This window comes from Hippocampus comes, unplaced genomic scaffold (assembly GCF_001891065.2).
Source record: "Hippocampus comes isolate QL1 unplaced genomic scaffold, H_comes_QL1_v1.1 scaffold17, whole genome shotgun sequence".
NCBI classification, from domain to species: Eukaryota; Metazoa; Chordata; class Actinopteri; order Syngnathiformes; family Syngnathidae; genus Hippocampus; species Hippocampus comes.
Window position 1 is genome coordinate 2,820,239 of NW_017805002.1, and position 27,851 is coordinate 2,848,089.

General features: G+C 41.7%; 2 protein-coding genes across 2 annotated transcripts in view; both read right to left on the bottom strand.

Moving 5' to 3' along the window:
- Nucleotides 1-625: 625 nt before the first annotated feature.
- Nucleotides 626-15,924, bottom strand: mybphb (myosin binding protein Hb). The gene is made up of 13 exons (XM_019857854.1): nt 15,547-15,924; nt 11,707-11,769; nt 11,476-11,610; nt 9,975-10,142; nt 6,414-6,502; nt 6,149-6,344; nt 5,253-5,392; nt 4,155-4,314; nt 3,624-3,760; nt 2,437-2,623; nt 2,309-2,362; nt 998-1,029; nt 626-903 (listed from the first exon to the last, which is right to left on the bottom strand). The coding sequence occupies exons 1-11, from the start codon at nt 15,872-15,874 to the stop codon at nt 2,331-2,333; spliced, it is 1,635 nt and encodes a 544-aa protein (XP_019713413.1). The 5' UTR covers nt 15,875-15,924; the 3' UTR covers nt 626-903; nt 998-1,029; nt 2,309-2,330.
- Nucleotides 15,925-17,314: 1,390 nt separating this feature from the next.
- LOC109508028 (neuron navigator 1-like) overlaps nt 17,315-27,851 on the bottom strand; it is a 61,389-nt gene continuing 50,852 nt past the window's right edge. Inside the window, 7 exon segments of the mRNA XM_019857827.1 lie at nt 17,315-21,565; nt 21,649-21,846; nt 22,390-22,508; nt 22,585-22,781; nt 22,905-22,976; nt 24,301-24,455; nt 24,539-24,774. Of these exon segments, the coding sequence (XP_019713386.1) occupies nt 21,482-21,565; nt 21,649-21,846; nt 22,390-22,508; nt 22,585-22,781; nt 22,905-22,976; nt 24,301-24,455; nt 24,539-24,774 (1,061 nt within the window). The 3' untranslated portion in view covers nt 17,315-21,481.

Genomic DNA, 27,851 nt, shown 5'->3' on the forward strand with positions numbered 1-27,851 from the left:
AGTCCGTGACCGCATAGCAGCACGGCCACCGCTACATGATTCTTATGTGAGAGCTGGCTGCCGAGCTGCTCGGTGCCCCAACAGCAATTCAGTGAATTTATTGTGGCTGCGTGCTCTTGAATTAGTCGACATGCGCTTTGGTTTTAGGAGTGGGTGATCATGTAGCCTATAAAACATAAACACTCATACGTGATGATGGGCACCGTAGAATATTTCAAATGACACCCACACGCACACACACGCACAGTCACACTTTTATGGACACCCTGATGGCATTTATTTTTTAGTGTATTTACTAAAAACCAGACAGCTACCAAGCAATTAGTTGGAGGAGCCTTATAATGAGGAAGATATTTGCTAGGTGACCCTAATTCACCTCATTTAAGCAATCGGTGATTTATCCCCAACATCCTGAAATCCAGTCATTGGGGATGTTGGCTTATAATAAGGAAAATATTGTCTCGCTCATTGCTATGGTGACCAAAGACCATCTCTTTTGAGCAGTGGTGGACCAAGACATCATGTAGATGGTGGACTTGGGTGTTATAATGAGGATAACTCACCACCATGACAACAGTTAAGGAATTGTGTGTGCTTGTAGAGAATGTTGCCACAAACTAAGAAAAATGATCAGATGATATTTATTTGGAGACATTACAAGTTGTGTTAGCATATACATTGATAAGCTCTGTTTGCATCTTTGTGCTTCCGACTGCATCTTTTGAAAACAACATCAGGGAGGCTAACTAAATTACTTATTCACACAAACATTTAATATGTAGAGTTTGTTGCCATTTGGGGGAAAAAAGGTGATGGTGAACGTGGATTAGGACTTTTGGATTTGGGGGTGTGGTCATCAGCCCTATGTACTCGACATTTTCTTTGAAGGAATCCAGAACCTTCCTGCAGAGGGTAAAAAAGGGTATTTCAATAAACCAAATGTTTTCATTATGGGAGGGGAGGTGTAATTTTAGAAGAGGCTATAAGTGTCACTCACCTTATGCAGCAAAGGGCTTGCTCGCTCTGCTCCTAATTTGGGAATTGAACACACACAGACAAATAACCACAAGTGCAACAGGTGTAAATTTAGGACACGTTCGGAAATATGCTCCGAGTGCGCACTGGTTGACTCCGACCGTTTGGAAACTCACAATGTTGTTAAAATGTACTAATAGGATATTCGGTGTCCAGCAAAAACGGAGTGCCACTACATATGGAAATGGTTCAAGCACATGTCGCCATAGTAATTTGGAAATTAATGGAAGGGGAGCAAGCTCTGCCTCTCCGAACACAACACTCTCAGATTAGTGCACAGGCATTTGGTGTGCGAGTAAAATGAAACAATCCAATAAAAACCCTCCGTCTTGAATTAAATCAAATGTGCATGTCCATTCGCCATACTGCGAATGTGTCTGCTGAATCATAGAAATGTAAGCGAGTCTCTTTCAGTGACATGCCATGACTAATATAATTTATGGATTCCGCCATTCAGGCACCTTGTCCCAGTTTAGTTCTTGCTCCGTGTTAGGAAAAGGGTGTGATGAAGGTCACCTGGACCACCTCACAACTTGTTTAGACCTAGCGGGAGGGCTTGTCTCAGGTTTTTGGATGGCTGAAAATGTGACGTACCATTTTCAGCCATATCACACAAAATGGGCAAAAATCCAGATACCAAGGGTTTATTTGCAAAAAGGTCAATTTGAAAGGAGAACTTTATCTATGACAAAGGTTAGAAGACATTCACTTTTTTTTAATACTGTCCAAAGGATTTGTTTTCTCTACTTCGAGAGTCCCAGAGTTTTATTTGAAGATGCCTCTGTGAGTGCACATACATTTAATTATATTTCTACAAATCCAGACAGTTAAAAAGTGTTTATTTGAACGAGATTTCTATTTGAAAGGTGCCTTTATTTATTTTTTAAAAAGACAGATTTTTTTTTCTCAAATAATGGTATTTATTTACTCAACTATAAAAAAAGCACAAGGCATTTATTTAAGATAATGTGTCGGTATATTCAGAAAAAAAAGTATGTATATATAAAATAAAAAACAAAATACGAACTCTCCATAACAGTTGGCAACTCCATCGATGTACTTTATTTCAGGCAACCACTAGAGTTTTATCTGAAGTAAAGGGACAATTTCAGATGATGTCTGGTTTAATGTTAGGGTTGTATCAACATGCGTCGGGAATGGATGGATCGTGTAAAATAAATTCATGGCGTCAGTCGCCATCTATGGATAAATGACTGTGTTTTTGCGACTTCCATGAAATAGTCTTCCCAAGTTGACCGTGATCAGTTGTTACCTCAGTGAATGAAGGTGGCCACCTATTTCTTTTCCGCCTCTTGAATAACCGGCTCTGTTTACAACAAAGGTAGCTTTTTAGCCTTGACAAAAATCCCACCCTCAAGGAATGTCTCATTATTTACGTACGTCGGACTTCCAGCTTGCAGCTGACGGTGACCTCGCCGTGGTGGTTCTTGGCTCGGCAGGTGTAAACGCCTCCGTCAAAGCTCACGGGCTTTCGGATCTCGAGGGAACAGATGCCTTGCACACAGATCTGACGGAATTTGGGGTCGTCGCCGATGACCATCTGGTTCTTCAGCCACTCGATCTTGGGCTGCAGAGGAGGGAAAAAAATAATTTACATGGGTTTTTGATGTGTGTCCAACAGGTGTTTATTTGAAGCAATGCATCAATTTGAGTTGAGCCTTTATTTGTAACAATAAACACATACAAGTTATGTTTCGTCTTCAAGTAGTGGCTTGGGATATTTTTTTTATTCACTCAACTACACGGAGTACCAGACGTTTAATGAAATAAAAAGGGTGTTTGTTACTCAACTACAAAGCGTGATAGGTGTTTATTTGAGATGTGTGTCAAATGTCACTATATTGAGAGTGAAATTGAAATACAAAATCCAGAATATCTCATTAGAAGAGATTCATCTATTTGAGATGAGGCCCTTATGTATAGCAAAATTGAAATACGGTTTGTCCCCTAAAAGTGTCCTGATGGTGTTTATTTACTAAACTAACTAATGAGATCGTTCCAGACATTTACTTGAAGTAATAAACCTTTGTGAGAGGAGTTCTTTATTTGTAACAAAAACAACTTATGTTTCTAACAGTGTTTAGTTACTCAACGGGCTAATAATAACGTAGCAAAGATTTGTGTGATATTAGTCCTTTATTTGTAACAAAAATGTTTTCTTTTTCTTTCTAAATTAATTATTTCTCAATTGTGAGCTTCAATTTGTATCTGTATTTTTTTTCCTGAAATAATGGCTTGTCATTACACAAATCCAGATAGTCTTATTTAAAGCAGGCCTCTCTGTAACAAAAAAAGACAACCTTTTCTTCAAGTAGAGTGTGGATGGTGTTGGTTTTACTCGAATACTGAAATAACGTGACATTATTTTACGTAAGGCATCTTTGTGAGAGGATACTGTAAAAAATACATTTTAAAAAAATGAATCAAGACAATGGAAATGTTAAATAAAAAATGAAGGCAATGGATGTTGTGACCTGACCCATCCCTATGCCAATCCCATTCAAAGTCATCCGGCCCAGCTAATGACAAGCAGGTGAAAGACTTGGAATGGGGGTGGAGAAATGTACCTTGGGGTATCCCCTGACGGAGCACAGCAACTTGGTGCTATAGCCCACCGTGGTGGCTCTGTTGGCCAGAGAGGTGGTAAACTTGGGCGCCTCAGTGAAGTCATGCTCCTGGTACTCTGGGGCCTTGTACTCAATTCCTGCGAGGAGAGAAGCCTGGAATATATTGATGGCCCAGAGAGTTTAGGATGAAATTACAGTGGTAAATTTACTTATGTGTGTTGGAAAGGTGCCTTTAAGTTGGGTGGCCGAGTGAGTGGTGTCAGGGTCTAGAGACAGAGTCGCGCCTTGTGTTCTCATTTTCTATTAATATCTTTGTCTGCTTGTCCTGTTCAATGCACGGCAAAGTGTATCAATGACTGTAACTCTCCTTGCCCACATGTGAGGGCATGACAGGACTTTAATTACTCCATTTTCCTTCTACATTTCACTCGAAATCAACCAAGCGACTGATCTTAGCTAGAGGAACTTGAATGTCGGGTCCAACGCGAGTCAAGGTACCACTGTATAGTTTTGAGAAAATTATCGTCTCACCCGTCTTGAGGATCTTGGCCTCATCCTTGGTGAGGGCTGCCTCCTCGCTGATTCCGCACTTGTTTTCGGAGAACACACGGAACTTGTAAGTGTTGCCCATAATGAGGTCTGAGATGGTGGCGTTGAGTCGGTGGTAGTGCTCCATCACAGTGAACCAGTCCTGTCAGCACATGCACAACTCTCATCAGGATCAGGGTTCTACTCAAAAAACGTTTTTCCATTACAGGTTCCAGACCGGCCTCGCTTACACTGGCCTTAGTCGCTTTTCCATGAGAACTGGCGCTAATCATTTGTGTCCACTGAATTGTGCAAGACTCCATTGCACACTCATAGTGTGTGGGGTTCTGCCATAACATTTTATAAATGGCCAGTTTCAGCCACAGGTTTGACGACAAATTAATTTGGGGGTTTAAGCAAAAGTGACACAGCTGCCGACTTCACTTTATGTCCATTCATTCGGGTCTAGCAAGCTCTTAATTCACTTCTCATTCATTTTGCTGCCTTTCCGAGTTGCTGCGCCCGGTGTTTGAAGCGCCCCTGCAGCCGCCCCAAGCCGCCACAATCAAGGCAGGAGCCACAACCAACCACCATACCGAGGATTACTGAGGTTCCAGGCTGCGGCTGGAGGACGTTCTCATCACCGTCAAGCCCAAAGCTCATTCAAGTTAATGACCACGGTGAGCAGAGCATGATGATCGCAAAATTTTTTACAAGCTACACTATTTCACACATTGGCACATTGGAAGTTGTAAATATGATTAAGTGTTGTTGTAAAACAGAGTACTGTGTATTGTATCAACTCTATTTTTACGCCTTGGTGGAGGCTGACTCTGACTCGCTCACTCAAAACCATGAAATGGGCGTATGAAGTGAGTTACTTGTCGCATTGCTTAAGAAACACTGACATCTGTTGGCCAATCAGATGACAATAGCATCACGGACCTGCGTTCTCGAAACACTTTGAAGAAGGCTCTGAAAAGCGGTTCTATTGTAACCAACCAAAAAGTGTAATATGTGGAACCAGGACATTTTGAGGTGGAACCGGTACAATGGAAAAGCGGTTGAATTAGCCGACTGGAGTTCCAGTGCGGTCCTTACTCCTGTCTTCTTGTCGGCCTTTTGGATGGTGTAGCCTGTGATTTCTGTATTGCCGTTGTCTTTAGGCGCTGTCCACTCCAGTGCAACGTTGAAGCCCCACGTGTCCACGATCTTTACGCTGGCCGGAGGACCGGGAAGCTCTGACAACCAGCAATAGATTAGATAATGACATTGCAGAATTAGGTTTGTTTAGTTCAGAAAATTTAAAGGAAAAAAAAAAAATCATCTATCGAGAGGACTGAGCACTTATTTGAGGTTTCTCTTCTAGAGGAAGTTCCTTACTTGCCACAAACACTTGTCTTTTTTTCTCAAATAGCGTCCAGAGGGTGAATGTCTTGCAGAGAGTAACAGGCATTGAGAGTATTGCAAGTTGCGTCTACTTGAATGAGTCCTTTACTTGTACCACACACAGTATTTCCTCAAATAGTGGCTACAGGCATTTATGTATTTATTGTATTGCATTTATTTGAATCCAGACAAGTACTAAAAGGTGTCTATTTGAGGGGAGTTCTTTGTTTAATTTTAAACAAAGCAAACAAGAAAAGTATACATATTTCCTCAAGGGGTGGCCTTGGAGTGTGTATTGAGGGATGTGTCTATTTTAAAAGAGGCTTTTATTTGTTTGACTGTTCAAAATGGTTTATTTTATTCCTGAAACAGTGATCGGGGCATTCATTTATTTACTAAAATACAGACAGCAAATCTTACTTGAAGTCAGGCATATTTGAGAGGAGACCTCCATTTGTAACAAATCTCTTCTAAATTCGTATAAATTCTCAAAAACAGAGAATATCAAACATTTACTGTATTTGAAGGTGGTGTCTATTATTTTTAGATTATTTTGTTTGATAGGAAAAAAAAATATGCACAGACATAAATAGAAGGCGTTCACCTACCGACAATCTGCAGGGTGAGTGTGGCCTTGTCCTCAAAGTCCTCCACTTTGACGCACATCTCATAGACACCGGAATCGTCCCTCTCGGCTGCTCGGATGAAGATGATGCTGTCCCTCTCGGTGCTGCGAATGTTGACCCTTCCTTTCTCTAGCGGCTGCCCGTTTTTGGTCCAGCTAACCACGGGCTTAGGTTTGCCCTAGAGGACACCATCACGCTTTAGTCACATGACACGTAAGGTCCGCTTCCTGGTCTTGAAAGTGCTTACTGTGAAGGGGATGGTGAGGTTGATCTTGTCTCCAACGTTAGCCACGTATCTCTGCCTTAGGAAGCGAGGCAAGCGCACCTTGGGACGATCTAATTGGTGATGAAAATATTAGTTTTTCATTTATTCAGTGGAAATGCAGCTTTTATGGTTGAGCTTTAGAGGTGAACAAAACAAGTGCTACCGAAACTGGAAACAAAAATGAGCCAAATCACATTTTTTCATTTAACTAATTTAATGCCAAAAAGTAAAAATCGATTTGCAAAAACCCAATCATTTAGTGCCAAAACATGGACATAGGTTGTGGGTGTTTTTTATGAAAAATATGAATAATAAAGGGCTTCGCGCACCTCCTCGGTCAGTATTGAGGTTGTGGAAATGATTTCAGTATGATAAATCACCACTAGATGGCTTTGATCCGATTTTGGTCACAAACAGTGTGAGTGGGTGTGGGGTGTGAGGTGTGGCACGGTGGTAGTGACGTGCGGAAGCAGTGTGGTGTTGAGAACATGGAAAAATACGAGCAGGTAACTCTACAACAGAGCTTTTTGAATTAAAAAAAACAATGACAAACTCCCATCGTCATCCTTGATGAACACACGCACACACACACACACACACACACACACACACACACACACACACAGACACACACACACACACACACACACACGCAGGTACACACAGTCTTTTTTTTGTCTCATCAGATTTCAGCTTTGATGTGTTGCCATGCACATATTATTTTGTCCTCTTTTTTCAGAACCTCAACTGCAGTCGTTAGTGACACACACACAACAATGAGTTCGCTGGTTCTTCTTTTGGCCAATCAGATTGTAGATTCATCTCTGTGTCACAAATGGGGTCAAGGCGGATGAGTTGGCACATTGGTCTGATTTATCGGTATAATGCCGACAGACGTGGTCGGCTGCTGACTTAGAGGTCTCAAGTACATTAAGAACAGCATGCTGGAATTTCATGGGCGGAACCACCTGCTGTGTTCATTGGCACAGCATTTGTCGGGACTGTAAATAGCTTGTGAGGGGGCGGAGGGTTGGGTGGCATCGTACTGTATACTGTAAGCTACAAAAAAGTCACCATAAAACAAAGCGAGGGGTCGCTTATTTGTGGATTTGGATGAGCATTTACAAATGCGAGAATAAGTGGAAAATGCCCGTCATGTCGATTCGCCTTATCGGGTCACTTATAGCGGATTAGCTGCGCTGCAAAATCAACGTGTAACGCCTTTGATGGCTACCAAAATAAACAGCATGGCAAAGGCTGTCATGGGATTTGAGTGTCACCTGAGAACAGTCGACCCCCCTCCCTGCACAGACAAGAATTCAACCTCCACCACACCACAAGCCCCACCTGCTGGACCTCAGCTCACTTGACGCCAGTCATCTCCCCCAAGTTTGCTGCCTCGCCAAGTGCGTTAATGACCACCGATATCTCAGCTATTTTTCCACGGCTTTGCGGACATTTGGAAGGAAACCATTCATAAAATGCTTTCTATTCTTGTGCGCTCACCAAGGGTAGGTCTGTCACAATGATTTTACGGGCGATATATATATATATATATATATATATATAAAACATGACAGCACTATGTTTTATTTTATTTTATTTTTTGATGTCACTGATATAGTGGTGAAATTCAAGCTAAAATCATTAAAGCACATCCTTTTTAAGTGCGTTAGCTTTTCTAGCATTTAAGTGCAAGGATATTGAACATTTGCATTGAAATGCAGAGCAATCAAATATATAAATAAAAAATTCATTTCAACCAGAGGTGTCAAATCCAGGCCCAGAGAGTAAAAACCCTCCCAGTTTGGCTTTAGCCAAGAAGCTTCTACTCTAAAGTTTGTTTACCTGCTCAGTGAGTAGAAGCACCTGTAGCTCAAACCAAACTGTTTCTTGTTGTTAGATTTTTGTCTTTGTGTCGCTCGGCGGCCCGGTAGTCTAGTGGTTAGCGCCTCGACCTCAGTGCAGAGATACCGGGTTCAACCCCAGCTCCTGCCTCCCTCTGTGGAGTTTCCATGTTATCTCCGGTTTTATCCGGGTACTCCGATTTCTTTCCACATTCCAAAAACATGCATGACAGGCTGATTGAACACTCAAAATTGTCCCTAGGTGTGAGTGTGAGTGCACATCTCTGTGTGCACTGCGATTGGCTGGCAACCGGTTCAGGGTGTCCCCCGCCTACTGCCCAAAGACAGCTGGGATAGACTCCAGCACCCCCCGCGACCCTTGTGAGGATAAGCGGATCGGAAAATGAATGAATGAATGAATGAATGGTTGGTAGCTTACGTCTTGCTGTCAACGTCCTTCATCAGGATGACCATAAAGAATTTGAATTATCTGAAATAGTGTCAGTTTCTTTACTCACCGGCAGGGAGTCACATTCATTTATTTGAAGAAAGATTTTTTTTTTTGTCCAGTTTTGGCTTTGACACCTCCGTGTTTTTCAACAACCTCCTTCATCAGGGTGGACATAGGGTTTTTGTATTTTCTCATATAGTGTCAGTTTATAAAACTACCTTGCAGTGAGTAGCAGGTATTTATTTGAAGTATGGAATTGTTTTTTTATTTCTTAGTGTATGGTCTTTACGGTGTCTTTTTATTTGAAGAAGGGTGTCGATTTTACTACTCACTGTATTTTCCGCACTATAAGGCGCACCTAAAAGCATTCAATTTTGTCAAAACCCAATAGTGTGCCTTATAATCCGATTCGCCTTTTATATGGATCAATATTCAGATTTCTTGAATGTAGTATTTTAAATGTTCTATAAAGCGATTTGTTTCAGCTGCAGCGGTTGTGAAAATGCGAGATAAATAAAGCTGTATTGTATTGTATTCCCTTAAGTGTAGCTCCATCTAGTTGATGCATAACACAAACTCAGCCACTAATGTAGCTTCTATTTTATGTGCCTGATAATGCGATGTGCCCTACATATGAAAACAGTTTTCAAATTCATTCATTGAGGGTGCACCTGACACTTCGAAGCGCCTTATAGTGTGGAAAATACAGTAATTTCATGTATTTGTGTTGTGGGTGTCATGTTTGATTGTGGTTCAGCTCAAGCTGGAGTCAAGGATGTTTCCCTCCAGCGGTCGCACCCCTTCCGCATTTCCCCATCAAGCCTTGCCAAGTATTTAAGGACTGCCAAGCTGCCGAGCCTCTTGTAGGATTATTGACCTTGCTCGCTGTAGTGCTTCAAGTGTTGTTTTCGGGACATCTCGATAATCCACACACACTCTCGTTTTTCAGAGATTTTAGTTTGTATTTTTTTCTTCTAGCTCTTGATCTTTGGCTTCGCGTTATTGGCTTCTTGACATTTCATTTGTTGATTCTTGTTGTTTCCTTGTACTTTGCCCTTGGATTGGTTTTGTTTCTGCATTGTTTCTCCAGCAATTTCTGTTTCTACTTTGTCGGTGCGTTTTTTTGGGGGTTTTTTTGTAAGGAAATATTTTTGTTGTCGTACTTTGTCCGGAACTGCATATCTGGAATCCAAAAACATTATTCGGTTTGGACCAGAACCTGACAGTGGGTGTGTCATTTATTACCGGCAACCTCCTTCACCACAACAGCCTCGGGGAGGGCGACTGGCTGACTCCTTCCTCCAGCGTTCACAGCCACCACGCGGATCTTAAGCCGGTCTCCGGTAGTTTGATTCTTGATGGCGTAGCGGCAAGACTTCTGCAGGGCCTCGTTTACTGCCTTCCAGTCCTCAGCTGAAAGAACAAGGTTCAGTTTCAGAAGAAATGTGACAATGGCCTCTCAGTTTTGGGGCTTTATTTTTGTGCCCAATGCAAGTCCGGTGCCCCATCTAGTGTTAAACGGCGCATGGGGGGGCTGGACTAAGTTTTGGTATTTTGGCAGACTTGTGCAAGCCGGGACATTTTAAAATGAAAATTTTGCACCGTTGTGGGCGTGGACACAGCCAACTTGTTTCACTACCACTCAAAACGGCTCCTCTCATTTCCTTTCAATGCCCCACGCATATAGCCTTTGAAATGGTGGAAGAAGACACTGATTTGATTGAATCCTGCAGCAGGTCATGGTGTGAAAGTATATTTATAAGAAACTGTAAACCAAGATTAGGAACTAAAACTAATGTAATAAACAAAAATTTAAAACATTTCCATTTCTGAAAGAAAATAAACAAAATGCTTGAATGAAAAAAAGGATAGATACTCAAAAGATCTACTTAAGGTAACAAAGTATTTTTTCTTTTACACCTCTGATACTCACAGACATATACTGTATTCTCCACCCTGTGCCAAGAACAATTAATATTACTGCTATCCTGAGAAGGTGAGAGGAACTGAGTCTCCAGGACAGTATATTTGTCTGAGCCTGCCCTCAGGTGGCCAAGACACATACACCTGAATGAGCAGCAAAATGTGCATTGGGGAGAAAGTGTTTAAAAAAAAAAAAAAAAAAAAAAATTACAATCATTTTCAACTCTTCAATTTTGTCATTGTTGTAGTTTTTTCCAAGTATATTACAGGGCTGGTTTTCACATTAAAAGCACAGCCCAAATTTTTGTTTCTTGGAAATCTGGAATGGATTAATGAAATTTTCATTCATTTCATTAGCGAAAGACAATTTTAGATTTTTTTAAAATCTTATAACTGTGTTTAATAATTTTTCCAGGTAATTTACACATTTCTTGTGTTTTACAACATTCCCTGTCACTTACAAATGTTCTTGTCTTTCAGCAATGCTATCAAAACACAACTCCTTTTTTTCTTTATTTTCATTATTTTTCTTGTAGTGGAATGAATGTCTTTCAATATTCTGACTTTGGCTGTGATACGGTCGAGCTAAGCGGGTCTACATTCTTAGTTTGTGATCTTTTGTGCGTTGCAAACACAGCAGTTGTCCACAACCTTGTGAGTCGAGCACAAAGCAAAAACATCCTCCATCAGCTGCCCCTCTGAACCTTGTCTGATGATTTCAAGGGTCAGCTGAGCATCTAGCAGGCGGTGTATAAATATCACCGGGTGACCTCTGGCATGCCAGCTTTGCGACGGGCGCACCCGGTATGGCCCTGGGACTCACTTCCATCCTGGCACACCTCAATGGTGTACCCGTCCAGGCCTGACAGGCCAATAACTTCTGGCTGGCTCCAGATGATCATCACTGAAGTGTCGTTCTTATCCTCCACGAACAGATCCAGAGGGGCGCTCGTGGGCTCTACGGACGTCGATAAGAAAAGTCATATTTTGGGCAGTTTTCGATTAAATTAACTTTTTGTTTGTTCACCTGTACGCTATGTGGCGGGAGGGTTACCTGGAGGTGGTGGCGGAGTGGGTGCTTTAGGCTCTTCGGGCTCAGGCGCCTCACCAGCTTCAGCTGAACAGGCAGGGGCAGGATTGTGAGCAGCAGAAGCAGCAGCAAAATCACACTGAAAACACTTCCTAGTTTCACAGTTTTTTTTTTTCCAAAGCTCAATTTGTCACCAAATCAAGAGAGTGGAACACATAAACTGGATTTAAAGCAGAATGATCTGCTAATAAAAGAGGCAAATTTGCTTGAAAATTTCTTTAAACAAATACAAACTAGTTTATTTATACTATCTACACCTGTAGAATTTAGGTACTCCCGTCTTACTTATTCTAAACTTAAAGATAAGTTAATAAAATCTCAATAAGTTATGATCCCTTTTAAGGGGGCTTAACACTTGAAGCAAGTGAACTGCTTCTTACACAAACTGTCAGGTAAGAAGCAATATCTTGGCATACAAAGCCTCAGCATACTGTATTTTGCATTGATTTTGAAATCTCTAATTTCAGTTTGTTTTTGCAGAGTAGTAGCTATGAATAAAAATGAGTATGTGATCAAATGAGTGCATCATTGGCGGGCAAGTGTGTGGAATAATAGATAGTGAGCTGTTTATTCTTTTATTTATAATGTTCAAATGGCAAGTCCGTAAGTCTTCAGTAATCTTTAGAAAGTAAGTAAGTAGAGGGAAGGTGTTAGTTATCTGGTGTGGAGACCTTTAGACGTACAAATGTTTCATGAAATGTCACTTCATTGTGGAGCGATATTGTTCAATCACGTACAATGTAACAGACGCACCAGAGCGAGTTGTGCAAATGCTGCGCGGCTGTAATGCGATGTTTGGAGTACGATTTGTATTTTGTTTCCCCACGTTCAGAAGTCAATGTAGACCAATTTAGAACATGTCGGCAGCTATCAACTTTTTTTTTTTTTGGGAGTGCGTCATTGGGCGGGCAGGTGTTTGTAACAGAAGATGGAGCATCTGGCGAGGTGTTATAATGGCGGGGAGTTTACATTTCATGCCCAAATGACAACTTTGACAGTCTACAATTTAAGAGAATTTTTAACAGTGAGCATCTGTGAGGAGGTGGTGAAAACGTGACAAAACTGAATTAAAGTGCAAGCTATTCACATTGACCTCGGATGATGACAAGTTGCATGGTGAAGACAGACGGATGTTGAACACTTAATGCATCGGTGTGAGACAATGCCAGTGTTGTATTTTGTCTCCTGCATGCGAGGGTCAAGCTACATAAATTTAATGACATTTTAAATTTAAAAACTGTTGTGTGGTAGCGGAGGGGTAGACTTGACAGACAACCTAGTTCTCCAAAGAAATTTTCGCAGCAACCCACTTTGAGGGTCGAGAGTACTGATTCCACCAACACGGTGCTCAATTTATTTTAAAAATAAATAAACAAATAAATAAATAAATAAAGGGAATTCCGACAAAAAGAAAGATTCTGCCTTTTTATTTTTGGCATGCGCTCGGTTAGTTTGTAAATGTAACAAAGTGTGAATTAACAATGAATTGTCTTCTGCACATGGTTTAGGTCACCGCTGCACCCGCTAATATTAGCCTGTTTCTTCATCGCGACCCACTTTTAAAGACGTTAAGAACAATAAAGAACACGTTTTATTTAAAAGTAGCTCCGAGAACACGTGTATTGTATGTTCTACTTTCAAAAGCTGCTTAGAATGAATTTGCCCGACCGCTAAAAGCATATTCCTCGCCATGATGTCTGCCAACCACGGGCTGAGCTGCACTGTAATTGTTTACAGAGTAAATTATTGGCTAAAGCGTGAGGCAACTGCACTTCCTCTTGCTTGCCTAATTTGTTCCATGTGGGAATTTGGTACAGTTCAGTACTGTAGCAGAAAAATCCAAATAAAAATGAATATTATTATTTCTACTAGCTGTCCATGTCCTACTTTTGGATCCCGACCGACCAGTTGAGAAACACTGGTATAGGCAACATTAAAATGACTTTGTCATGCTGTTGTGAGAAAGTTGTTTTCTATTTGTCTCCAAAAATGCAGAAAGACCAGCATCTTCCCACGGTGTAAAAATAATTTGGAGAAACCCTTCAAGTTCCACACAGTGAGCTCAGCAGGAGACTTTTTTTTTTTTTTTTACACAAACTGTCAGGTAAGAAGCAATATCTTGGCATACAAAGCCTCAGCATACTGTATTTTGCATTGATTTTGAAATCTCTAATTTCAGTTTGTTTTTGCAGAGTAGTAGCTATGAATAAAAATGAGTATGTGATCAAATGAGTGCATCATTGGCGGGCAAGTGTGTGGAATAATAGATAGTGAGCTGTTTATTCTTTTATTTATAATGTTCAAATGGCAAGTCCGTAAGTCTTCAGTAATCTTTAGAAAGTAAGTAAGTAGAGGGAAGGTGTTAGTTATCTGGTGTGGAGACCTTTAGACGTACAAATGTTTCATGAAATGTCACTTCATTGTGGAGCGATATTGTTCAATCACGTACAATGTAACAGACGCACCAGAGCGAGTTGTGCAAATGCTGCGCGGCTGTAATGCGATGTTTGGAGTACGATTTGTATTTTGTTTCCCCACGTTCAGAAGTCAATGTAGACCAATTTAGAACATGTCGGCAGCTATCAACTTTTTTTTTTTTTGGGAGGCCGTCATTGGGCGGGCAGGTGTTTGTAACAGAAGATGGAGCATCTGGCGAGGTGTTATAATGGCGGGGAGTTTACATTTCATGCCCAAATGACAACTTTGACAGTCTACAATTTAAGAGAATTTTTAACAGTGAGCATCTGTGAGGAGGTGGTGAAAACGTGACAAAACTGAATTAAAGTGCAAGCTATTCACATTGACCTCGGATGATGACAAGTTGCATGGTGAAGACAGACGGATGTTGAACACTTAATGCATCGGTGTGAGACAATGCCAGTGTTGTATTTTGTCTCCTGCATGCGAGGGTCAAGCTACATAAATTTAATGACATTTTAAATTTAAAAACTGTTGTGTGGTAGCGGAGGGGTAGACTTGACAGACAACCTAGTTCTCCAAAGAAATTTTCGCAGCAACCCACTTTGAGGGTCGAGAGTACTGATTCCACCAACACGGTGCTCAATTTATTTTAAAAATAAATAAACAAATAAATAAATAAATAAAGGGAATTCCGACAAAAAGAAAGATTCTGCCTTTTTATTTTTGGCATGCGCTCGGTTAGTTTGTAAATGTAACAAAGTGTGAATTAACAATGAATTGTCTTCTGCACATGGTTTAGGTCACCGCTGCACCCGCTAATATTAGCCTGTTTCTTCATCGCGACCCACTTTTAAAGACGTTAAGAACAATAAAGAACACGTTTTATTTAAAAGTAGCTCCGAGAACACGTGTATTGTATGTTCTACTTTCAAAAGCTGCTTAGAATGAATTTGCCCGACCGCTAAAAGCATATTCCTCGCCATGATGTCTGCCAACCACGGGCTGAGCTGCACTGTAATTGTTTACAGAGTAAATTATTGGCTAAAGCGTGAGGCAACTGCACTTCCTCTTGCTTGCCTAATTTGTTCCATGTGGGAATTTGGTACAGTTCAGTACTGTAGCAGAAAAATCCAAATAAAAATGAATATTATTATTTCTACTAGCTGTCCATGTCCTACTTTTGGATCCCGACCGACCAGTTGAGAAACACTGGTATAGGCAACATTAAAATGACTTTGTCATGCTGTTGTGAGAAAGTTGTTTTCTATTTGTCTCCAAAAATGCAGAAAGACCAGCATCTTCCCACGGTGTAAAAATAATTTGGAGAAACCCTTCAAGTTCCACACAGTGAGCTCAGCAGGAGACTTTTTTTTTTTTTTTTACCGTCTGCTGGTGCGGCTTCACCCCCTTCGGTCGGGGGAGCAGCGGGGGCCTCTCCCTCCAACGCAGGCGCACCAGCCTCGGCAGGTGCAGCCGCCTCGGCGTCGGCGGGCGCCGCATCCGACGCCGGAGCGGGAGGCTCGGCCGGGGGGGCCTCAACGACCGGTGTGGGCTCTGGAGCTGGCTCGGGAGCGGGAGTCGGCTCTGGCTCAGGTGGGGGCTGTGGCGCCTTTTCAATCTTCTTGCCGGGTTTCCTCTTGATTGGGGCAGGCTTGGACGGCATGTTGGTCGTTGAAATTCCTAATTGGCGCACACATATACAAACACACATACACGACAAGACGTCCTTGACTTGTATCCAATGCCACCGTCTGCAGTGGAGAGGAGCATTAAATAGACCCCCACCAAGAGACAGGCCCAGCCCCCTTTGGAATGGGCGCAATTGACACCTCCGCTCAACTCGGCACAATATTGAGCTACAAATGGAAAAAGAAGTCAAGTTTTAAGCTCCAAAATCATGTAGGCAAGTCTCAAGGAATTCACCCATGAAGTGAATCAATTAAATGAACATTACTGAATCAATACTTAATCAAATCAGAGCAAATATACAGTAGTTTTATCATAATTGAATATTTTTCATATCATAAATAACCACTTGTTTTTGTTTCTCCATGTACAGTTATGTGTAAAACTCTTAGCTACTAATTATTAGAGTTGTTTTTCTATTGAACGTTCACAAAAAAAGTGTTCACCAATTATTTATCGCAGCTTATTGAAAAAATTAAGTGAAATTGTTTCTTTTACTCATATCCATCCATCCATCCATCCATCCATCCATCCAATTTCCAATCCGCTTTATCCTCACAAGGCTCGCAGGGGGGTTGGAGCCTATCCCAGCTGTCTTCGAGCAGTAGGCAGGGGACACCCTGAACCGGTTGCCAGCCAATCGCAGGGCACACAGAGACGAACAACCATCCACATTCACATTCACAGCGAGGGACAATTTTGAGTGTTCAATCAGCCTGCTATGCATGTTTTTGGAATGTGGGTGGAAACTGGAGTACCCGGAGAAAACCCACACAGGCCCGGGGAGAACATGCAAACTCCACACAGGGAGGCCGGAGCAGGATCGAACCCACAACCTCTGCACTGTGAGGTTGACGCCCTAACCACTGGACCTGTGGGCCGCCTCTTTTACGAATAGTTTGGCCTAATTGTTTGAAAAACAAAAAAGTAAAAAAAAAAAAAAAAAATAAGGCATTTTTTAAATTATTGTTGTAGTCACAATAAATGTACCATTTTTTCAGAAAAAATAATTACATTTGATAGAAAAATTAATATTTCATACTCTTGTTTTTAATTTGAGTAACTCCAATAAACTAACAATTAAATATTCCAATGAATGTAAAATGTAATGACAATTTATTGTATCATTTACAGTGTGTTAGCCAATTATTTAGTATACATTTTAAAACATGTCACTTATGTACTACCATGGCGGCGACGCTCATGAGAGTTTTCGACGAAAGGCAATTCATTATGAAGTGGCACCAAGTGGAACGAAAAGACATCGTGTCACCCAGTCCCAGACGTCTTTTTCAAAATCTGTCGTGAAAAGAAAGATTGGCCATGATTAGAGCCAATTTCACAAAAACTGGAGATTTTTTAAAATTTTTTTGTTGTCTTGATGCACAGAGAGCGTTACGGTGCTCAAGAAATCAGACGTTTTAATTTCTTTTTTTGATTCAATGAAGTGACAAGAAGCAGGCGATGAAATATAACATGTACTTTATTGATTTGAACAAACAGTGGTTGGTTGTACGGGTGGTGGATGTACAGTAATGGAGCCCGCCCAGCGCTTTTCGTTAAACCTATCCATGTTTTTATCGGAACCCAACTCTGAACCATTTTTTTTTTGCCGTGCATCCAGAACGCTGCCATATTTACAATCTTTACAATAACGTTTCGTACAAAATAGAGAACTTAACCTTTATAAAGGATTCTTAGAAAAGAAGAGGAAATATCAAATATCGGAGTAGTAAAAAAAGAAAACAAAAACAAATGATCTTCCTAGTGGTCACATAGCAAGTTTACATGCATTTACAACACAGAAAAATCCTGAACATTTCAAGAAATCCCATAGCATTTTTTTTTTCTCTCCGATATTTACTGTTCAGTTGACGACAACTTTCTAAAAAAGAATATGACTATCCAGCAACCTGTAACGGCCTCCATTTAGTTTTTGGGGTTACGCCCATTCAAAGTGCTTTTTCCACCTGTTTTGGAATTAAAGTTTCAATTTGAAATGGAGATCTTGACCATTATTTCAAACGAGGTCGATTTACCCTGTTTCCAACATAACGCCCCTGACGAAACCATCGTTTTAAGGCTCACCGGGTTATCCCTTCACTCCCGAATTAACAACTGGAACGTCCGACATTGGCAAAAACCCAAGCAGAAGTTGCTGTATAGTACAAAACCAGTCATGGCTACGGCACAAAGATAAGCAAAACAACCAGTCCAGTTTTTTTTTTTTTGGGCGGGGGGCGGGGGTAACAAGGCCAACATATTTACAAAAAAAAAATGTCTTTAAATCCCATGTTGTGAGTGAAATTCATCTTTCTATTCACTCCTTTGACCAATCAGAGTCGGCAATTCGTAACCAAGCGACTTTTTTTTAAACTTTACATATCATTTATGATCTCACATTAAAATGTCTGGACATTTATTGATATGATTACACACGTGAAGTTCATTCAACATGACATCCTTAAAGCGGGACACACACACCGAGGCCAGATTTGAGCATTTTGTGAACAAAGTCAGCAAACGCAATGAGTGTACCCTTTTTTTTTTTTTTTTTAAATACAGTCATTTTCTATTTTAGAAACAATCTATATTTTACATACACACACACAAAAATAAATAAATACATGACTGGAGCCATCCGCGAATACCGTCACAAGGTCATGATCATTACGCATGGTACAATGTCTTACGCGACGCCACTTTTCTCTTAAAAAAGTTACTCTAAAAATCTATTTAACGATAACAATCTGGCCAACCTACCCTGAATCGTTACATGATATTCGACATCGAACAACGTGAAAAGCACCAAACATACCCAAATGTCGATAAAATGCAACTTTTTTTTTTTTTTTTAATTCTTCTGATGAAGTGTATGATGTGATTGGACGATGAAATAGGTGGCTTTAAAGTCTTTCTCCTCGGCTGTTTCTCTTCTTTTTAACTCATTATTTTTGCTACATGTTCGATACTTTTTGTTGTTTCCTTGATGATTGTTGTTTCAACAATCATGTGTACCCTCAGACATGATTTGGAACAATGTTTTCACATGTGATCATTAGGCTGTAAGGAACTCCAACACTTTTGAAGGAGTATTAGGGCCACACTCAAGCATGAAAAATGATACACGTCGGTCAGTGATTCTCATAATGTGGCACACAGAATCCCTTTTCATCATATTACAGTGGATTGAACTTTGAACCAGAAGTACAATTCAATTGTATTTAACTTTTAAGTACAATCAAGTCACATTTTAACCTTCTACAACTATTTGATTTCAAAGATAAGTACAGTCTTGATCTAGTTTAAGTGCCTTACTTTTTTTAGTGGATCATTATTTAGAACCATTTTTACTTTCCGATAATTTACTTAAGTGCAGTGCTAATGTTCAACTAAAACAGTTTTTTTCCACACTTAAAAAAAAAGGTGAATTGAATTGATTCCGCTTTATTTTGTCAAGTGGTTGCAAGAAATAAAATCATCTGGATCCAGATCATATTTTTTTTAAAAATAGACGATGCATCTTAAAAAAAATTAACGAAATCCAGAGAATTCTATTGTTCTGCAGCCACTTAACAAAATAAAATGGAGCTCTGCCTTGTTTTTGATGAACGTTTCGGCACTGCGACTCGCTGATGGTGTGGTGGTACACTCGCCTGACTTGTGTGGGGGCAGTGTGGGGTCGGTTCCCACTCAGTGAATGTCGGCGTGAAGGTTGTCTCTATGTGGGCCCTGCGACTGACTGGTGACCAGTTCAGGGTGTAGTCCGGCTTCCCCCCGAAGTCAGTTGGGCTAGGCTCTGACGACCCTGTTCATGGTAAGCGCTGTTGATGATGGACGGATGGATTTCACACTGCGTGTCGTGAGTCTATTTAAAATATACGTTTTATTTTTGGACTGAAATAAATTAAGATGCAAGTGCATTCTGTGTGGCACTAAGTAACCCTTGCGTTGAGTTTTAAGATCGTGGAATCAAAGTGTGTCATCATTCTCCTCCTGCTGGTGGAGCAATTGTGGATGTAATACCTGGTAGGCTGTACATGGCAGCAGTGGTGATCCTGTGTGTGTTTTAAGGTTAAGCAGCTCAAATACATAATTGCTAGAAGACTTGTGGAGAGAGAGAGGGAAAAAAAAAAAAAGAGTATGACAGCAACATTTTCCAGTTTGCGATTATGGATATGCAAGTTCAAACTGAGGACTCGTGGCAGAAAATGAAAGGCTTTTGAAACTTGCTAATGGGAGGAGCTAAGCTGACGTAAGCACCAGTGAAGTTTTTTGTTCGTTAAGGCATCTTTTTTTTTTTTTTTCTCCAGTGGATTGCATAATGCGTAACATTTGGCTTTAAGAGACGGATCCAGCAGATATGAACTTCAGCAACTTCCATCGTGCTGTCATACTCTTTTTATTGATTTATTTTTCCCCTTCTGCATTGCATTTCAGAACAGCTTCAGTGGACGAGCACAAAGTATCCCCTTGCTGCGCTTCGGAGGATGTGCTGGTTTAGACATCACCTGAAGTGTTTATTAGCACCAATCTAAGAAGATGATTGAGGGCAAAGAGGTGGTCAACGGACGTGAAGTGAATCATGTCAATATATGCAGGGGGTCCTCGGATTATGATGATCCCGACATGCTATACATCATTTCGAGGCTACGGACACTGTGAGCCGCGTAAGAATACGCTGAACGGTATTTACAAATATTTGGATTTTAGGAGGAATTTCAGGATGAACCCAAAATGCCTTCCCAGATGACCTCTAAAAATGTCTTTTAAATTTTGCACACCACAGAAGAATGTTGTTGTCGAACCCGCCAAATTTGATTGACGACAAACATTGCAAAAAAATATGTAGAATGAGGCTTCAAAATAGACGCTGCGGGCCTCTTTCTTATGCCTACGCATATCTCCGTGTTTGAGTCACAAAAATCTATCTGCTTAAAACCTCTGGTGGCTGAAATAATATCCCACTGCGTTGTTCTGCGTATTTCAATGCCCCGAAGGGAGGCACTAGCTAGCCGAATAATAAAAACTAGTGAACTCAGAATTGCAACCCAAGTTCTTACGTAGCATGGGAGGCAAGTGAAGTGTGTCACAAAGACACTGTAAAAGCCTAGCACCCCCCGCCCCCTCCAAAAAAAAGTATCAGGAAAAAGGATTGGTAAAAGATTAAAGCTTTATCTCCAAAATTGGTTGTGACCGGACATAGTTCGAAGGGTTTATTGATTTCAGTGATTATTTTCAAACGTGTATTTTGAAGCAAATCTCAGAATTGGCTTTACAGTGTCTGAATGACAAATCCTAATTGAACCAGGAAATTTATGGTCAGTGTAGCTTAATGGTAGATGACAGTGCATTCGGAATTATATAGAAATTTGGGTTACATTGCCATCGTCGGAACTCTGCCAGAAACTGAGGACCCCCTGTACATACAGTGTAGATATATTTTTTAAATACAGTTGTACTTTCTTAAAAATGCTGTAAGATTTTCACTTTTAACTTCCCATGGTCGGAATGACGCTTCAAAATCACCCTAAAACCTTTTTTTCTCGAATGAACAGCAGGCTGTCATTCCAGCAAACGAGTAACAATGACTTTTTTTTCGGTATGAGTGTTTTTTAACGCACGAGCTTATTCACAGTCTTGGCAGGCTGGGGTCGTCTTTGTCTGGTGATTCGATGTAATTGGCAGCCTCTTGAAGCTTCAAAAGCATTGCCATCTAAAAGCAGAGAAGACACGTTCGCGTCCATTTCAAATAAAAGCACTCATTTTCGCCGCATGGCACGAGGTGATCTCGCTTACCAATGGATCAGATTCTGTTGAGCTGGGCGTGGTCTCCTTGCGTGACTTCTCCTCGCCGGCCTGACCGGGGCTACTGGAGCCGATGCTTGGGGGAGGAAGGTGGAAGAGCTTGGCCTGGTCCTGCTGGGCAGAAGGCCAAGGCAGGGTGCCCCTCACCCACTCCACAGGGTCCTCCCAGACCGCTTTCTGGCCATGGAACTGCAGCATAACAGGAGGGTAAAATTAGAGCACCTTGAAAAGGAAGCCGTCAGCTTTTAGCGTGGTTCAACTTTTGAAGAGGCCAGTGTGTTTGGAACACAGGAACTACTCTCTGAAAGAAGGCTTGGGCTCATTTATCAGACCCAAATGGAGCCTATCCCAGCTGACTTTGAGCAAAGGGTGGGCTCCAGCCGGGACTTGTTACCAGTCATTCGCAGGGCATACAGAAACAAACAACCATTTATGTCCACGTTCACAAATGCACCGCATCAAACAACCATTCACACACATATTAACAACTGTGGACTATTTAGTCTTCAATGACCATGGCATGCAAGTCTTTGGAATGTGGGATAAACAAAGTACACAGAAAAAAAAACCCACACACAGGGAGAAATTGCAAATTCAATACAGGAATGGTGGAACTGGGAGTCAAACCCAGAACCTCAGAACTGTAAGGCAGACGTGCTAACCACTAGTCCCCAATTCCCACTCAGTACTTCAGCAATGTAAATAACTGTGTGTGTGATTGTGGACTCTCACCTTGATGCCGTCCTTGGCTCCCTCTTGCAAGTAAGGAATAATGGAATGGTTCCAAAGGTCAATGAACCATGACCGGAACTCCTCCACCGTGACTGGACAGGACAGGAAAAAGCACGGGCCTAAGGAGAGGACGGCAGAACACATTCATGCATGGACGCCAAGATATCCTTCAAATTTTTGATCAGGATTTCCTACCAATGAGAAAGTCGGACGTGCTGTGCTTTTCCAGGAAGGTGTGCAAGTGATACCACAATTTGGGAACCCAGTCCAGCACACGGACCAGATCCTCGTTGGTCAGGTTCCGCTCGTCCTCAGACTCCATCAGCTTTCTGTGCAAGTAGCGAACCAGGAAGCCATTGGCGGGCTCCACGTTGTTGGAGAAGGTCACCATCCTGAGACAAAGGGGGGCAGATGTCTTAGTAAAGGCTGACGTCTGAAAGCCGCGGCCTGCCACTACAATATGTCATACTTGTTTATTTGTATTTTTTTACGGATGTTAGAATGACATCACTGACCTGAAGCTGAGGTGGAGGCTGTGGTTTGCAGTCATCTTCACTGGCTGATTGCTTGTTCCGATGATGTATGGACTAAAGACGGAAACATAGTCACACAAGTCAAAAGGTGTTTTAATTTAATTTCCCACAATAATACTATTGGCGCCCCCCCCCCAAAAAAATTAAGATAATATAATGTCAATTACAGTGATACCTCAGTTTACGAACATAATTGGTTCTGAGAAAGTGTGTGTAAGGCGAAAAGTTCTTATTCCGAACATTTTTTTCCCATAAGAAACCATTAAAATGAGAATAATCCGTTCCTAGGTCCACATAAAAAATAATTTTCGACTAAATAAGCCTTAAAACTGCACAAAAATATACCTTATTTTATGTATAATGAATGTGCAATTGTATTGTAATTAAAGAAACACTGTACACACTGTACTGTATAATAAAGTCATTTTATTTTCCTTTGTGACGGTATTTAATGGGTTAATGGATGACGAACTTCCAGGGTGCCTCTTGATGATATCCGAGTGAAGTTGCCGTGCTTTCTCGGCGATAATACCCTCACTCACACTGTCCCCTGCTAGCTGCTTTTCATTTATCCAAATTAACAGAAGTTTTTCAACCTCTTCTATTGCCTGAGACCGTTGCTTAGACAACACAGAAACACCCTTAGCCACACACGCACCCTTAATAGCTCCCTTGTTCTTCAGGATGGAAGCAATGGTAGACTTAGCTAATTGATACTGTGATGCTAAGTCACGCAAACGCACACCTCGTTCGTGTTTTTCGATCATGTCCTTTTTCTGCTCGATCGTAATTTTCGTCTTCTTCGGCTTAACACAAACCTGTGGTGGGGTCTTTTTCGGTCCCATAATCGCAAACGTGCACTCAATATGGTCCAAAATGTCGCTCAAACAAATCACGTCCTCACTCGAAGAAAGGGGGTGACGAACTGGGACGCCGAAGAGCGTGCGTCAGCTTCTAGTGGCCGCCACCGTGGCACTGCTCGATCGCGTGGTGGGTTCGTCCGCCGAAAACTAGTTCGTCCACCGAGACTATATGCTCGCGAATTTAATGTTTGTGAGGCGAAAAGTTCGGAAGTGGAAGCATTCGTAAACCGAGGTATCACTGTACCTATACCTATCCCTGACATACAAAGCTTATTGCAAAGTCGAGGTGTTCGACTTCAACATATTTCATTTCATAGTCGAGACCGATTCCTATTTAGGGCTTTTGCTTTGGCACAAACTTGGGCACAATCGTGAGCACCAAAAAAAAACAAAAAAAACAAAAAAAAGATGACAGTAGCACAAGTTACCCCAAAACTTTGGCATTAGCAAATCACCAATAGGCGGGGTGTTATGGTACCATATTTTTTTTAAATGTCATTTTATGCATAGATTACCATTTGTGATATTTGCATGTCAGCGCTCCGTTGATCAATTCGCTGACTGAAGCCGGATCGTGAATATCGTCCACGATAATGACCAGAGGATTTTCTGACGAGCTGGATTCTCTATCTATTTGATTGGCCAGGTTCGAAAGATACAGCTGGAGGTCCTGGGGGAAGAGAATGGAAATAAAGGTTTTTGAAATGCTTATTTGAAGAATGAGACAGGTGGTGTGACCATCTTTCCTCTCACCTTGCAGGACTGACGATGCATATTGAAGGTCACCACAATGCCATCGGAGACTTCGCGGGCGCTACGGTCCACCAGATATTCGGCCAGCCGCGAGGCCAGGTAGGTCTTACCCGTTCCACTTGGTCCGGAGAGGATGAGTCTGCGGTGTTTGAGCAGCAGGCTGATGTAGTGTTGCATCATGGGTTTAGGAATGAGGGTCTCGAAGACGAGGCTGTCAACACATTTCTCCTTCAAACCTGGGAATCAAAATGGCAGACACGGATGAAGACAAAGACAAAAGATGTCCTGCATTTATATAACAGGGTTCATAACAATTGGCCCAGATCTCAAATAGTGGGGCGCGCCCCCCTGCGATCCTAGTGGAGGTGCGAGTTACCCCGGAGAACATGTTTTTTTTAAATTTTTTATTTTGTCATACTAGGTAAGTGCAACCCAGCCGCTGGGGGGCAGTGCCCTCCCCTGGGGGTGCACTGTTCCCCAGTGCCGGTCCCAAGCCCGGAGGAATGGGGAGGGTTGCGTCAGGAATGGCATCCGGCGTAAAACTTTTGCCAAGACGACCATGCGAGTTGGTAGGACGGTTTACAGGGGCGGATGGAAATTACTGACTCGCTGTGGCGACCCCTGAATAGGGACGTGCCGAAAGGAGAAGAAGAAGAAGATACTAGGTAAGTGCAATTGCACTATTACTACTACACAGCAGATGGCAGTGGTGCTCTCAGTCTCAGCGTGCGCCAGGCAGGATAGCGCTCCGGATATCACGTGACTGATCCCCACGTGCATTCGTTCACGCAACCATGTTAGCAGGGTAGTTGGGGGCCGCAGGCGAAGGATTTGCAATGGAGCACAATGATAAAATAAGCGTGTATCAATCAACATTCCTTTTGATTGAATTCACATTTCACTTTGATGAAAAGAATGTCATGAGATATATGCGTAAGATGGGCAGGTTGAAAATGACAGATCCCTATCAAGCACCAGGAGTGCTTTTTGCAAATATTGCAATGGAGGGGGGGAGAACTACAACAGTGAGCCCTGGCGATCATACAAAGGCACGGAAGGTTACAAGTTTAGGTTACAGACCGTGTGCACTTAGACTTGCATGGCTGTGCACTGTAAAACGTGGTCATTGTAGCCACTCATCCTGACTGATCACGCATGAATTAGTTTACACAAACATGGCTACGCTCGTGAAAGCAAAACAACAAACTCAAATGCGTGTTCGTTCAATGTTGTCAACTCATATCCGGATTAATTTTAGGCAATTTTTCCTCAATTTTCCGGAAGAAATTTCATGAAAATTTGAAAATCCAGAATTCCGGGAAAATCCGGAAGACTTTCATCTGTACTATAGTAATCTATATTTCTTTCATTTTTCTGTTTTATTTCATGATAATGATACAATGTCATGCAGAGTTGAACTTATAACAATTTTCTCAACAAATGATACTATTTATAGTTGCACTGGAGAGTTGGGGTGCGCAAAATGTTTTCGTCTTTGTAGGGGGCGTAACAGAATAATGATTGAGAGAGACCGATTTAGGGGCATATTCTTAGGTGCCTTTCTTCCGCACTTTCAAAACATGGCGATTCTCCCGTCTAGGCTTCAGACACACCCACCATGTGTACAAGCACCAACGAGGCATGATTCAGTGAGTGGTCAAGCCGTTGGGCAGTCAATAAGCGTATCCCCTCGTCCCCCCTCCCCCATGCCCCATCGCAGCCACACGTCAGCATGAATCATTTTGAGTCGGCCAGTGATATGCTCCAGAGTATGTGAAATGATTCAAAACGTGCAATACTGCGTGATGTTTTGCCTTTGTCCAGCTTCCAGAGTCCTTCCAGAGTCCAGAGTCCAAAATACACTTCTGTTTTCAGGAGAATGCGCGCATTGAGAAATTTGTCTGCGTCACAGCCAAATGTTAAAGGCCGCCCCACCCAGAGTGCGTACATTTCATGAAGGTGCATTGTTGACACACTTAAGTCGATCGGAGAATCCGCACAGACAAAAAAACTGCAGCAGTGCAGCTGTTCTGACTTAAGCACACTGACCAGGCCCCCGTTACATCTCACAATTTTTTTTCTGGAACTTAATCTACATATCTGTTATGTAAATCGGTGCTGTATTGCTGAAATTTACGGTGTATAGTGATTGTTTTTTTAGGGGAGCTTGGACTGTACTTTTACACTTACTAATTTGAATGCCCTTACAAATGGAAAAGGAGAGCCACAGCTGACGATGCACGTGAACTTGCAAATATTTTTTATGGTCACATTTACAATACAGTGTATTCAAAACGTGTTTGAATAAGTTTAAATGTGTTAAAAGGGTGAAGGGTATAACTGTTAACATTTTCTTTTTTGAATTGGGTTTATTTATTCTATACCCCAGACTGTTGTGGATGGGTGTGGAATAAATCCTCGCGATTAACAGGGGTAACCTGGACTTTTTGCAATTTGGAATGACACCAGTATAATTTTGAGACAATGTTATTTTGGGGCTGTTAATTAGAACACCATCATCCACGCCAATGGGGTTCAAATTTCTCTAAGTCCATAAATGTCATTTCCAAGTTTCACATCCCAGTCAATATGAGTTAAACACAGAGACACAATAGGCGGCCTACTTCTGATCAACCTCAATTTAAGGACGACAAACATACTCAGTTCAACGCTCATTAAAGAAATAATGATGGCGGGAGGAAGAAGGCATCACACAGATTAATTTAGGTATCGCCTCGCATGCCCTCCATAAGCAATGTGTTGCCCAAGCATTTGGCTCTGAAAATAACTTCCAGTGTAGCAAGTGTGAGTGAGTCCACCAGCTCGCGTAAGTGCAAGGTTCCGTACTGACATCCACAGGGGACCGGTGGGTCGACCAGCTGGACCCGGCTGGTACAAAATTAAGGGGCATCAAGTTACGCAGGAGTTCGATTTGATTTGCTGCTTCACCCTGACTTTTTTTCATGCGCATGACATGTCCCGAGGTTCATGTGGAGAATTGGACTTTTCTCCCCAGAGACCATGATTACGTTTTTTTTGTTTGTTTGTTTGTTTGTTTGTTTGAAATACACACGATTTTTAACATCTTAAACAGGCTACTCACATATAATGACAATCTGGCCAAATGTGAGCATTTTCCCTCCATTGCAATCAAAGTCAGCAAAGGCCCGATTAGCAGATTTCTCCAGAAGATTATCTTGAGCGATTATTCAGTGTTGTGTTGCAAGAGTCATTTTTGCTTCCTGATCTGCTCAGAAAGTGAAAAGTCATTCGCCATGATAAAAATAATTAAGCAGGCTACACACATACTTTT

Bases quoted from the DNA above. Each gene is read 5' to 3' on its own strand.
- mybphb (XM_019857854.1), bottom strand. From the start codon at position 15,874: ATGTGTGTTTGTATATGTGTGCGCCAATTAGGAATTTCAACGACCAAC. The intron at 6,345-6,413 runs GTAAGCACTTTC...GGTGTCCTCTAG, and splicing joins ACCTCACCATCCCCTTCACA to GGCAAACCTAAGCCCGTGGT. The intron at 3,761-4,154 runs GTGAGACGATAA...CTCTCCTCGCAG, and splicing joins GGCCAAGATCCTCAAGACGG to GAATTGAGTACAAGGCCCCA.